The sequence below is a fragment of the Leptomonas pyrrhocoris genome, assembly GCF_001293395.1.
Source record: "Leptomonas pyrrhocoris isolate H10 chromosome Unknown, whole genome shotgun sequence".
Classification (NCBI taxonomy): Eukaryota; Euglenozoa; class Kinetoplastea; order Trypanosomatida; family Trypanosomatidae; genus Leptomonas; species Leptomonas pyrrhocoris.
Window position 1 is genome coordinate 1,820,760 of NW_015438360.1, and position 12,059 is coordinate 1,832,818.

Sequence of the window (12,059 nt, forward strand, 5' to 3'; positions counted from 1 at the left end):
AAGCGCTGCCGCGTTGCTTCTTCTCAGTCTGCTTCTCTGTCAAGTGTGTGCATCGGCTCGCAGGCGGCTGGTGCAGAGCTTCGTTTCGCAAAGCGAAAGGAAAAGAACACGATCCTGTCATCAGCTGCGCAACGCCTTGCATGTGCCGTTGGCTGCTCTGCAAGTGCTCGCCACTCGTGCTTTCTTCATTCTTTCCCGCCCTCTCCGCCCACTTTATTCTTCTTCAATGAATTAAACGAAAAACAATATGCTCTTCTTTTGTTTTCCTCTGCCGTGTTCACCACAAATTGACACAACCGTACGTGGTTCAACGGAAACGCGAGGAGCGCATTTGTTTTGGTTTTTCTTCTCGTGACGTTGTGATTCACGCACGCACCCACGCTTCGTTGCACTGAGCTGAATTGTGCCTGTCTTTGGCTGCCCCCCTCCTTTTTTTCTCTTTCTGCCGTATCACACGCCTTATTATTCGCTTATCGCAGGAGAGAATGTTTCGTTTCTGCTCTCGTCGCTTGGTAGCCCGCACGCTGCCGCTGCTCGCCTTTCAGCACGACCTGCCCGAGGCATTTGAGTTCATCGAGAACAAGGTCGTCGACAAGGACATCCACGCTCCTTACGAGAACATGGAGACGCTGCGCCTGACGGTGACGCGCCAGGACGAGTTCATCTTCAGGGAGACACCAGTGAAGTGTGTCACGATCACCGGCGTGAACGGCGAGAACGGCGTCTACCCGGGCCACGCCTACGAGATCATGCAGCTGGCGCCGGCACCGCTGGCGATTGAGATGCCCGACGGGACCGTCAAGAAGTATTTCACGAGCGGCGGCTTTGCGCACATCAACAACGAGGGCTCCTGCGACATTAACTGTGTAGAATGCATTCCTTTCGCTGACCTCGATGTGGAGGCGGCCGAGAAGGCGCTGGCACAGCAGAACGCTGCACTGAGCAGCGCCAAGGACGACAAGGCCAAGGCGCTGGTGGAGGTTCGTATTGGCGTGTTGGAGGCTGTGATCCGTGCCCTGAAGCACATGTAAGATGGCTGGCTGTGATGGTGTTCTTATCGGGTCTTCGCTCCTCCGCGCACGATCTCCCTCAGCAGCCACGCGGGGTGCGGCCCGTCGTGTTGCTCGCTCGACGAGTGGAGCCTCCCACGCACCTGCCCTCACGCTCTTCCCGTAGCGGACCGCGCACGGAGACGCGGACAGCACCGCTGTTCAGATTTCGTTTGTTGTGAAGTTAAACGGTCAGCAGCTGTGCGTGGTGCCCCGCAGCGAAGAACCAACAGTTGACCTTTTAGCCACTAGGGAGTTTTTCATAAATCACCGTAGTATAGGAAAACAGCACGATATTAAAGATAACGAATACGCCAAAAGAACTGCGCTGGCCCTCTCGAGGTGTATTCGGCGCAAATTGTGCGATGCCTTTGCAGCGCTTCGCCTTTTCCGCCTTTGGCTTTGTGTTTGGGAGGACAGCAAGAAAGGCTACCGTCCCCCCATGCAAGGTGGTACGTTGTAGGCAAAAGCGATAACGACGTGGTGTCTTGACGAAAGATAGAAACTTAACGATCTTCGTCATGTGGTTCTTTTCATCCTCCTCGATTTACGCCGCGACGCCTCATGAAGACTTGCTTTCTTTGCTTCCATGTTCTTTCGTTTCGACATTTAATAGGGGTGGCGACAGCGGCTGCCGGCGTCGTCCCCCTGGACTATTCCACTCTTGCTCTTCTTTCCCTTCTTTTTCCCTTTTCTGAGAACGTTTAGTTCCACCTCGCGCACCCACGGACGAGCGGGCCGAAAGAAGCTGGCAGCCATTGGCGCTTTCACAAATGTCAGAGCAACCGATCTCCATCCACTACCAGCAGATGGAGGAGTGGCTGGAGGATCGCAAGTCTGTGTTCTCGCGCAAGCACAAAAAGCAGTACGCAGACCTGCTAGCTTTGGCTCCGCGGCTGGTGCAGATGGCCCAGTACGACATCCCCGCCTTGGAGAAGCAAATCAAAAAGAACGAAACCGCCGTGGAGGAGTGCCACCGCGTGGGTGAGGAGGCGGCGAAGACGCAACAGAAGCTGCGTGATAAGCGAACTGCGATGTTGCTTGAGTACGGAATTGAAGTGGAGGCGTCTGGCGAGAGCGGCGTCATCGATGCGGTAAATCAACGTATCGGTGCGGCGTGTGTGAAGCTGAACACCGCGTTTCGAGAGTACATCCAGGCCCAGGCCGGCTCCCTCAAAGCGTCCTACAACGCGCACCTCGACAGAACGGCGGCCGGCTTCTTTGGCGCCGACGCCTTTGCGCTGCATTTCCCATGGCTGCAGCGCGCTGTAGAGGAGGCGGAACTGCCGCTGCCCCACAGCACTGCGCCCGATCAGGCAGACGACTACGCAGCGGCTGCAGGGCCGCAGATTGACTGGGGCGACGACGACGATGTGTTCGCGGAGAGGGAGACAGGGGTGGGAGCTGCCGCTGCCTCCGCCGCCGCCGTGGAAATTAACTGGGATGCGGTCGAGATGGAGGCCCGCCCGGAGGAGAACGAGGGACTTCCGCCCAGTGACGGTAAGCACTTCTCTATCGATCTTTCGCTTGCAAAGCACCGTGTGAGCATCTTGGCAGAGCTGCAAGCCGCTGCGTGCTTTTGCCGAGAGCGGAACGCCATTCAGCACGTCGGCGCGAGTGGTCCGACTGAGGAGGTGTATGCGCTGCTCTCCGATTCCCGAGAAGCTGAGTTTGCGCGAATGAAGGAGAACTTTCGCAGCAAGGACGCTTTCATTGACCGCGTTGACCGTTTTGAGCAGCAGATGATGGTGGCGAAGAACCGGCACGCCACACACGAGGCCAAAAAGCACGACGCAGAGGTGGAGCTGGCAAGATTGAAGCCGCAGCATGCCGAGTTACTCGCGAAGACAGCCACCACGAGAGACAGCGCGCTAGCCTGTTTGGGGCAGATGTTCCCCGACCGCAGAATCCTCATCGTCGGCGACGTGAACAAGTACATCGCATGATTTCACTGCCGTCGCGTTTTTCGTTCTCTGTTGCGCAACGACGTCCTGCCTCTTCGTTCCTTCACTGCGAGGAGCTCAATCTGCCTTTTATTTTGCTTTGCGAGGCGCTACGATGACAGGAGGTGTGGTGCCACGGCGCCTCTATGGAGTGCTCAGCGGTGGTAGAAGGGACAACTGGGCTGTTTTGGTGAATGAAGTACGTGTCGCTGCTGAGCGCCACCAGCGTTTCCTTTCTTGATGAGACGACGGCAAAAATACGTCAAAGCAATCGTTTTTCGGCGAGGCTGCGGCCTCCGGTGGTTGCGCTGCAACGATCTGTGCTCGCCCCCCTATGCGTTCTTTCGGCTGTGAAAACTACCGTCCTCCTGTGCTTTTATTCGGTGGTAGTAGAGGAATCACACACGGGAAACGAGTAACTACGACAACGACACTACCTTTCAATGACCTGTACTTGTGCCCTCAGGGACTACCTTCTTCCTTCGGCAATGCGCATTCCACTTCATCTCTTCTTCACCTTCCCTCTCTTCTTTGATCTCGACGTACACTCGCCGCTCTCTCCCATTTGATCCCCCGTATGGCGCGTCATACAGAGCTGCATTTCGATTGCAATATCGAGACTCTCTCCCATTATTGTTGTGAAGAACCCTCGCTGACTTCGTGCCTTCGCCGTTCCGCTCCGCTGCGTTGTCGTTTGCTGAGACCCTCTTCCGCCATTCCCACCCCGCTCGCTGGAAGAAGTCTGCTGTCTGATCTCACCAAAAAAGATCACCATAGCACAAGCAATCACGCAGCGAGCGACTAACGCGGAGGCGATGGAGGGATCCAAGAAGTTTGAGGATGCGGCCCTGCGGGGTATCACGCGCCATCATGTGTGGAAGAGCCGGACCAGTGACTTGACGGTGATTAACCTCCGCGACCCTAGCGAGTTGTTGACCACGCAGGAGCCGGCCCCGCCCCTGGCGCTGGCAGCGGCGGCGGCAGCAACGGTGGCGGCCGAAGTGAAGCGGCAGGCCGCCCCGTCCTCGACGCCCCAGCAGCCGCGGCCTACGACAGGAAAGCAAGAAAGTTTGAGCGCGCTCCTGTCGAAGCTGCAGCTGGGCCGCCCAGCCACGGAGGCCGTGACCCATCCCAAGGCAGCGCACATGGCGACCCCTGCGGCCGCCCCCGCGGCATCGTCCGCGTCCCCTTCTGCGCCGTCTTCGCAGCCACTCGCACCCGCCGTGGCGTCGCTGGTCATGTCGTCGGCCGCCGCGGCCGCATCGCCCGCCTTGTCGTCTCTGTCGGCTGCCCCACCGGTGCACGTCGTGGAGACGCATCACCCGACCTTTCCTGACCTGAAGGAGTCATCGTCGCCCGCGGTGGGCCAATTTGAGTTCATCACCGGAACGAACATCCCCGGCCAGGGCGTCGTGAAGAAGACGGAGGGCCTGAACGAGGTGTCCAGCATGGCACTCTTCCACGACCCACTGTGGGGAGGGTCTTCCCTGCTGGATGGCTTCGGAGCCGCCCCGCCGCCGGTGAAGAGGTCGCCGAAGCCGCCGTCCCGCACCGCGCTATCGGGGCTGTACGTCACGGCCGCGGCCACCACCGGTACCACCGCTAACATCAGCATGAACAACACGGGCACGTCCACTGCACACCTCTTCAACACGACGCCGCCGGCTGCCGTACACACGCCGGTGGCCTCGCCACCCGTGCCGACGATGGCGCCGCAGCCCATGCAGATGATGGGCGGATTGGTTTCTGCCCCCCCGCTGGCCACCTCCTACCCGATGTACACGATGCCGCTGCAGTACGTGGCTCAGCCACAGTTTCCAGGCAGTGTCATGTACAACTCGGCCGCGTTTTTCCCCTACGGTGCCACGGCGATGATGATGCCGCAGCCGCAGCACGTGCAGCAGGGCTATCCCGTGGCCCCGGCAGCCGTGATGCGGCCCGGGACGAACATCAAGGCGATGCCCTTTGTGCCCGGAAGCACGATGTAATGATGCGGAGAGCGTGCCTATGCATGCGAGTGTAGATGGGTGTGCCACTGAACGATTTTTTGCCGCCTCGTCTTAGCAACGACGCAGATAGAAACGCTGGAAGTTTTTTTTTGGCTTTTCCTGGCCACGAAGCGGTGTTCTCGGGGAAACATGCAAAACCAAAAACTTGCCGCGGCGTCTGTGTATCTATTTGCCTTGCGGTGCTAATAAAGGTGTGCGGGTGCGAGATTTGTGAAGTTTGTGAAGTGTTTGCAGCTCTGATTATCTCGCTTCGTCTGCTTACGCTTTAAACTTCATGAAGGTATAATTCTTTTTCTCTCTTTGTCTTCTGGCCATCGCCTTGTTATCTTCGTTTCCCTTGTTTCTTTTATCCCGTTTAGCCGTTTCGCTTCTCTTCTTATTTTATTATTCTTCATGCTCTTTTTTGATTTCCGTCAACGACTTGTCGGTGTGCAGCTGTGGCCTTACTTAAGATTGAGAAGTTTTAATAGTGTGATTTTTCCTCCCCACACCTGTGATCGTTTGACTGACGTACCACTTTCACGTGATGGCAGGAATAGAAGGCTGATTCGGAGCGGGGCAGTCGCAAGCACCTGCTCGTCCGCGCACGTCTGCTCTGGAATGTGTGTGTGTGAAGCTGCATGTGTATGTGACAAGTTACAAGGGTGAGGCCTCTTTTCTTGTTTCTTCTCTCGTTTTCTTCCGTTTTCAGTCTGTTTTTTTTTCTCTTCTTTTCACTGCATCAAGGATACAAAAGGCACTATTTATTGCTGCAGTAAGGTTGGAACCGCTGAAAGTGACACGGTGACGTTTTCTTCATGCACAGGATCCAGTTTAGTGGAGGATGCTGCAAACGAGCTAAGGTTATCTTCCAGTTGCTTTGTTACGTTCTTTTCCTTCTCTCCCACGAAAAAGAAAAGAAAAGAAAATAAAAGGTTTTCTCCACACCCACGCGGAAGAAATCGGCATCGAATGTGAAGGGCTGTCTCTGCTTCAACTCGGGGTGGTCTCAACAAATTCTAAATGCCGAAAAGTCTTGTGTCCCTTCATTTTTTTTTCTTCTCTGTAGCTTTTCTCTGATTTCCTTTTCAAGCTGTTCATGTTAAGTCAAACTCACCAACCGCAAACAAAAAAGACCTGGAGCTGGTACAGCACACACGGTCAAAAATGTGAAGATGATGCGTCTCTTGCGAAGACAATTACTCTGTGTAGTAGTTGAGTCGTCAAACACTGACATGCTTCACTTCAAGCTGACTCAACGGAGAAGGCTGAGGGCAGGATGTTGGACGACATCTTGAGACTTTTGAGGTGCACTTTTTTTTGTGAAGTAAAATAAAACGTCGACCGTAATGCGGCTTTGCGGGGCTTAAAACTGCCGTAATTTTCGCAGAGCACTCCACGCACAACCGTTGCGAGGCGGCACCATCTTTGCTTTTCCCTCTCCTCTTTCTTGTAACCACGCGATCTTTTCTCTCCCCCACCCCTACACGTATTAAAAACACCAAACGATGCCTTTTTCTTTTCGTCATGTTCAGAGTTCTTAATTTTTTTTTTTAAAGAAATCAGGATCTTCAGTGACGACAGATTTTGGCTCAATCATCGTTGAACACCAAAACATAAAGATTCTTAATCAGCCGCAGAAACGGCGGAAATAAACCCTTTGTCAGAAAAGGAAGAAGATAACGGGGTACACAAGTAGCAATCTAATCATGTCGTCGCGTGCTCGTGCATCCAAGACTCCGGCGCAGGCGCGCTTGGCCGAGGTTGTGGCGTCCTACGTCCAGCACCTCATTCACCTCCAGGCCAACTACGCGGAGTCAGTGCTGGACGGGAACGTGTTCCCGCCACCGAACGACAAATTCGCTTCTCACGACTTCTTTTGTGCGACTCACACGCCGCCCATTTCAGTTGAGAAGTACACGGATCGACTGGTGACGTACATGCAGTGCTCCCCCGAGGTGTTCATGTTCGCCCTGGCCTACCTGCGCCGTTTGGTGCTTAACGGCTTTCCGCTGCATTCTCGCTCTATCCATCGACTCCTCCTCACGTCCGTGCTTGTGGCCCTAAAGTGTCGCGATGACGTGTACTACCACATGAGCTTCTACGCGGAGGTGGGTGGAGTGACCCCGAAGGATCTGTGCATTATGGAGATCCGCTTCCTTTCAGACCTGATCCACTTCCAAGGCGAGGTATCCGTTGCTGAATACCAAACAGTAATGAACGGCATCACACGCGCGACGCAGCGCCGCTTGACGAAGAGCAGCAGCAACGATTCTGAGCTGAGCAGCCAGGGTGGCCTGTCCGCTGGCACGTCCACCACGTCTACTCCGGGTGATGTAGCAACCCTGAACGATAGCGACGCGGCCTTTGCTCCGTCGTGGACCAGCGAATGTGAGATTTACCCCGGCATCTAGAGAAAAAACGCGGTAGAGGAGACATGGCAAGTTGACATCTCTCCCTTTTTTTTTTTTCGAGTCTTCGAAGTCCATTGAACGAGTCAATTGCGTGTGTCTTACAAATTACATTACGTCCTTTTTTCTTGTTTCGTCATTTCACATATTTTTCGCCTTTTCATGCGCTTTCGCGTGTGCGTGTCGAGGAAATCCGTTGATGCTGCCTTCCATTTTGAATGGAGTTTCCTCTTTTCCTTTTTTTGGGTTTCTCCATGTTTGTCCGAAGAAGCGTAGTCCTTTTTAGAAAAGTCGTCTATGTGTTACCACACGGAGGTGGGCGGAAAGTGCGCCTTTTCTTTCGCAGCAGCCTTTGCGAGACTTCGTAGTATTATTTCCGCACTTCACGTAACGTCTCCCTGTTTCCTTTTAAACCTTTTTTTTCCGCTTTGAGTTACACCCACCGCTGAGCATGACACTCTAATTCGCATTTAGTGTTTTAATTTTCTATTATTCTTGTTCGTCTTGTCTCTCTTGGGTAGAAGTGACAAGTCTTGTTTTTTATTTTGACTACTTAAATAAGAGCCTCTGTTGGGACGCTGATGTTGTTGAGTGTGAAACGTCACCAACGTGTGGGGAGCCATCGCTACCTGACAGAAACACAAATACAGGAGAAACTGAATGGCCGAAAAGTGTGTGTGTGTGCGAGAGAGCAGTATTTGCGCGTCCAACAGTTCGCGCACGAGTTGTGAGATCTAGTGACGCAGCAAGTTTTTCTTTGTCCCCCCCCCCTCACCCCCTTTCTTCACTTTAGCATAAATGACGTGGCACGTCTGCAAACCCAAACCGGATACCGTAATGATGCAAAGAATTCAAAAGCTTTTTTTTCAATTTGTAAGATGAATAACTCATTACTCGGTGGTTTGCACGATCGCCTCAAGAACAATAAGTTTTTTTTTTTGGTAAGACGAGAAGACACGAACAACCACGAACCTCGCCTCTCGTTCTCCGCGGTGGGTATTGACAACTGCTTCTCTATCAATTACTTTCTTTTTGTTACAGGTAGCTTTTATTTACCTTCGAACACCTTTCAAATGGGCTGTTCAGGGCGAGTTGAGCTTGCTTCGGCTTTATTCAGTCTCCTACCTATATTGAGAACTCTCTCTCACCTTATCTATCTATCTATATATTGTTTAATGGTATTATTATTATTATATTCATTAATTTATTATTTATTATTTACTGTATTATTGTATTATTTATTTGTTTTCTTTTTTCCCTTTTCCTTCTCGCGTATGATGGTCTGTTTCTCTTCCGACAATTCAATCACCCCTTCAAACTGCGCGTGCCGGCGGCTGTAGAAACAAGCGCGTTTTCACTCGCTCCTCGAATGCTTCAGGTGTTTGGTGTGGTGGCGGTTTGCGAATTGTTTGAACTTTGACTGTTTTTGTGTTGTGTTTTCTCTTCTTTTTCTTTGCTAGTACGTCTGCGCGTTTCACCGATTCTCAGTTGAAGATGCGACTTGCTTTTCTCTAAAAACTTTTTCTCGCGGTGCTCCTGTTTGTCGTGCTTGTATCCTGCGAACATAAGCTTTTTGTTCGTGTTACTTTATAGCTTAGCTTTAACCCGAGAGACAATAATTCTACTTTGGGCATATGTGCCGCGATTTTTGCTTTCTGTCTTTGTTTTAAACTTACTTTGGCTTCTTGTTGCTCAGCACCACCTCCTTTTTGTTATCGTCTTCACCTTCTTGTTTTTGTTTTCCATGCGAGCCGACAGCGTGAGGAAGAGAGAGCGCACCGCACGTGAATTTCGGAAAGCAGAAAGTCTTTAATCCAAAAGCGCCGCGGTCTGCAGAACTTGAGAAAGGAAAAAAATGTATCAAAACGTGTGTACAAGCAGCAAAGGGTTTTGTGTCTCGCTCTTGTACCTCTCTGCAGCCAACGGTTGCTACGATCATAGTGCGAAAGCAGAAACGGTGTTCTAACAAAGGAAGCAACTATTTATCTCCAGCTTACAAACTATACAAACTGAAGTGCATTCAGACACCTTCATTAATCTAAAAGAGTGTGCGAACTGTTTGTGTTGTATCATTAAAACAATCAAACACACAATACGCTAGTAGTGCCAACAAAATCTAAAAACGACCAAAAGCTATACAACAGCGTGCCAGCTGCCGCGTGCGCCTTCCGAGTCACAGCTGCTCATCAAACAGGACGGAGTAGCGTGCTCTACCTTGGCACGAACAATAGGGCCATTCCATAGGGGATGCGTCACAAGAATAAGATAACACTTCCGTTGCCCTGCTGTTCTGCATATTGCGAACCAAGACATCCTATTGCTGTTTGTTTTCCCTCTCCATGTTTCTGGTCGTTCCTCTTTTGTCGTACTCCAATGCCTTTTCTTTTTGCTGTACACAATCGTGTCCGGTTGCAGGAAGAGTAACAGAAGGGAGTTCGCCACACGTGCAAATTCGCAAAGAGAAAAGTAGAAGCTGAAGGAATCGAGGAGTGCTGGGACTTTTGTCAAAGCAGTCCTCTAAAGTCGTCTGAGGGTGCCGTTTTCTTGTGCCCCTTCCCTTAACGGTTGCGTGACGTACACCGTCGTTCTCTCTGCTCGGCAATGCCCAAAGGGTTCGCCGTGCACTCATTGACGGCCCCGCAGAAGGAAGTCGTCATTGACGAGGCGCTCATTCGCAGCGGTATCACATTCAAACCGTCCTTCACCACGGAGGATGACCGTATTCGTGTAGTGGGCAACCAAGAAAAAGCGTTGCGGGAGAGTAAGGTGCGTAAAGAGGCGGCAAAGATTGATCTTGGTCAGGTCCAGACCCTTCTCTTGTCCTTTCGCCGAATTGAGCGAATTGAGAACTTGAGCAGCCTCCGCTCCCTGACGAAGCTGCACCTCGACAACAATCGTATCCAGCGCATTGAGAACCTCGAGAGCCTGGCGCACCTGCAGTGGTTGGACCTGAGCTACAACGCGATCGAGACGATAGAGGGATTGGCGTCTTTGCAAGAGCTGCAGTGTCTCTCCCTCTATTCGAACAAAATTGCCGCCGTCGATGGTCTTGCGGGCCTGCCAAAGCTCGACACGCTTAGCCTGGGCCGCAACCCCATCGAACACTTGGATGACACAGTGCACTACCTCCATAAACTTCCCCACCTGCAAGTCCTGACGCTGAAGGAGTGCCCCTTAGTCGATCTACCGCACTACCGTTCCCGCGTGGTGGCGTTTGTGCGTAAGCTCAAATTTTTAGACGGTCACCTTATTCAAAAAGAGGAGGCCGCAAGGGCGCGGGAGGACCAGCGAGAGAACTTGCTCACGGTCGACGAGGAGGACGAGGCGCTGGCGACGGCGGCTAAGGCGAGGGCAGAGCAGGAGGCTGTCGCGTCGTCGTACCAGCAGTACAACTGCCCAGATGAGACGTCGCTCTTCGACGAGCTGATGCACCTTGATCCTGAGGGACGGAACATGGAGGCGATTCTGCGCAGCGATGCCGTCTACCCGGTGGCAAAGGAGCCGATGGAGCGCCACCAGAGCGAGTTCAACGAGCAGCTGAAGCAGCTGACGGCGGCGATGAAGGACATCCGCGAGCACCGCGACGCCGACGACCAGGCCTACCACCAGGCGGTGGACCACCTCATCCGCAACGGGGCGGCCAGGTCGCAGGCCTCCCTTCAACAGTTCGAGCATCTCCTAAAGCAGTCGGTGCCGAAAGGGGTGTCCCGGCAACGGCAAAAGCCCGGCAACGCCCTCACACCGCAAACCGTCGAGTCTCTGCAGGCCGCAGCTGAGAAGCTGCGACAGGACCTCTTTGAGCAGGAGGCGACGCTGTACGACGCACTGGAAGTGCTGCACAACTCCACCATCGCGAAGTGGAAGGCCGATGGCGTCGAGGTGGTCCTGCAGAGCGCGTTTGAAGCGCTCTTGCGGCTGGAGGCCGATTTCCAGGTGCAGGTGCGGCACATCTTCGACACGGTGTTTGAGCAGCGGCAACGCGGCGACAACGGCGGTCGCGGACTGCACTACGGCAGCCAAGACGACGCCACCCTCGCCTCCCTCGACAACAGGGAGGAGTACCAGCGGACCGCGAACGATTGGTACGAGCTGCGACGCAAACGTGTGGAGGAGCTGGAGATGTACCACCTCAAGGCAGAAGAGGCGCTGCTCTCGACCCGGGCCAACGCGATCCGCGCGGCCGAGCAGGAGCGCCATCGGCAGCGCATTCATGAGGTGACGGAGTACATCAATGAAGCAAACGACATCATCGATGGACATAGTGGCTGAATGGGCCGCGCTGATGGCGTTTCTGTGTGCGGATTTTCGCATTTGCGGGAACGAGGACGTTCCGTGCCAAATCGTTCTTTCTGGTGGCGCACTGCGATCCTGACCCCCCCCCCCCCCCCCCCCTTCCCAATGTGAGGAGAATTCATTCGGAGGTGATATGTATAAAGTGTGGAGGTGTTACGCCTCTTCTCTCTCTCTTCGTCTTAGTCGACCATGTATTCTACCAAAGTAACGATGCGGCAACGCGCATAATCATTAGAAAGTGAAAATGGAAATGAAAACACGTTCATTTGAAAGCGACTGAAGTGAAAGGGAAAGGTTTGAGCTGCGGTCCGAAGACACCTGCACACACTGATAAGCTCGTTGCACGGCGGCTTTCCAAGCTGCCCAACTGTTTTT

The 12,059-nt window shown here is 53.3% G+C and overlaps 5 protein-coding genes across 10 annotated transcripts; all 5 read left to right on the forward strand.

Annotated features, from left to right (window-relative positions):
• Positions 1-321: 321 nt before the first annotated feature.
• On the forward strand, positions 322-1,031 carry ABB37_03117 (putative mitochondrial Atp synthase, epsilon chain; the record flags this gene model as incomplete). 3 transcript variants are annotated; one of them, XM_015800352.1, is made up of 1 exon in its annotated part: positions 322-1,031. In XM_015800352.1, exon 1 carries the CDS (start codon positions 486-488, stop codon positions 1,029-1,031), a length of 546 nt encoding a protein of 181 aa, XP_015661954.1. In that variant the 5' UTR covers positions 322-485. The 3 variants fall into 3 exon arrangements, with proteins under 3 accessions (XP_015661954.1, XP_015661955.1, XP_015661956.1); XM_015800353.1 differs by having other exon boundaries at positions 325-1,031; XM_015800354.1 differs by having other exon boundaries at positions 395-1,031.
• Positions 1,032-1,746: 715 nt separating this feature from the next.
• Positions 1,747-2,995, forward strand: ABB37_03118 (hypothetical protein; the record flags this gene model as incomplete). 2 transcript variants are annotated; one of them, XM_015800355.1, is made up of 1 exon in its annotated part: positions 1,747-2,995. In XM_015800355.1, the coding sequence occupies exon 1, from the start codon at positions 1,823-1,825 to the stop codon at positions 2,993-2,995; it is 1,173 nt and encodes a 390-aa protein (XP_015661957.1). In that variant the 5' UTR covers positions 1,747-1,822. The 2 variants fall into 2 exon arrangements, with proteins under 2 accessions (XP_015661957.1, XP_015661958.1); XM_015800356.1 differs by having other exon boundaries at positions 1,756-2,995.
• Positions 2,996-3,583: 588 nt separating this feature from the next.
• Positions 3,584-4,980, forward strand: ABB37_03119 (hypothetical protein; the record flags this gene model as incomplete). 2 transcript variants are annotated; one of them, XM_015800357.1, is made up of 1 exon in its annotated part: positions 3,584-4,980. In XM_015800357.1, the coding sequence occupies exon 1, from the start codon at positions 3,808-3,810 to the stop codon at positions 4,978-4,980; it is 1,173 nt and encodes a 390-aa protein (XP_015661959.1). In that variant the 5' UTR covers positions 3,584-3,807. The 2 variants fall into 2 exon arrangements, with proteins under 2 accessions (XP_015661959.1, XP_015661960.1); XM_015800358.1 differs by having other exon boundaries at positions 3,586-4,980.
• A 1,533-nt stretch (positions 4,981-6,513) lies between these two features.
• ABB37_03120 (putative CYC2-like protein) lies at positions 6,514-7,394 on the forward strand (the record flags this gene model as incomplete). Its single annotated transcript, XM_015800359.1, has 1 exon — positions 6,514-7,394. Exon 1 carries the CDS (start codon positions 6,690-6,692, stop codon positions 7,392-7,394), a length of 705 nt encoding a protein of 234 aa, XP_015661961.1. The 5' UTR covers positions 6,514-6,689.
• Positions 7,395-9,804: 2,410 nt separating this feature from the next.
• On the forward strand, positions 9,805-11,660 carry ABB37_03121 (hypothetical protein; the record flags this gene model as incomplete). Of its 2 annotated transcripts, none has more annotated exons than XM_015800360.1 (1): positions 9,805-11,660. In XM_015800360.1, the coding sequence occupies exon 1, from the start codon at positions 9,993-9,995 to the stop codon at positions 11,658-11,660; it is 1,668 nt and encodes a 555-aa protein (XP_015661962.1). In that variant the 5' UTR covers positions 9,805-9,992. The 2 variants fall into 2 exon arrangements, with proteins under 2 accessions (XP_015661962.1, XP_015661963.1); XM_015800361.1 differs by having other exon boundaries at positions 9,817-11,660.
• Between the last annotated feature and the right edge of the window lie 399 nt (positions 11,661-12,059).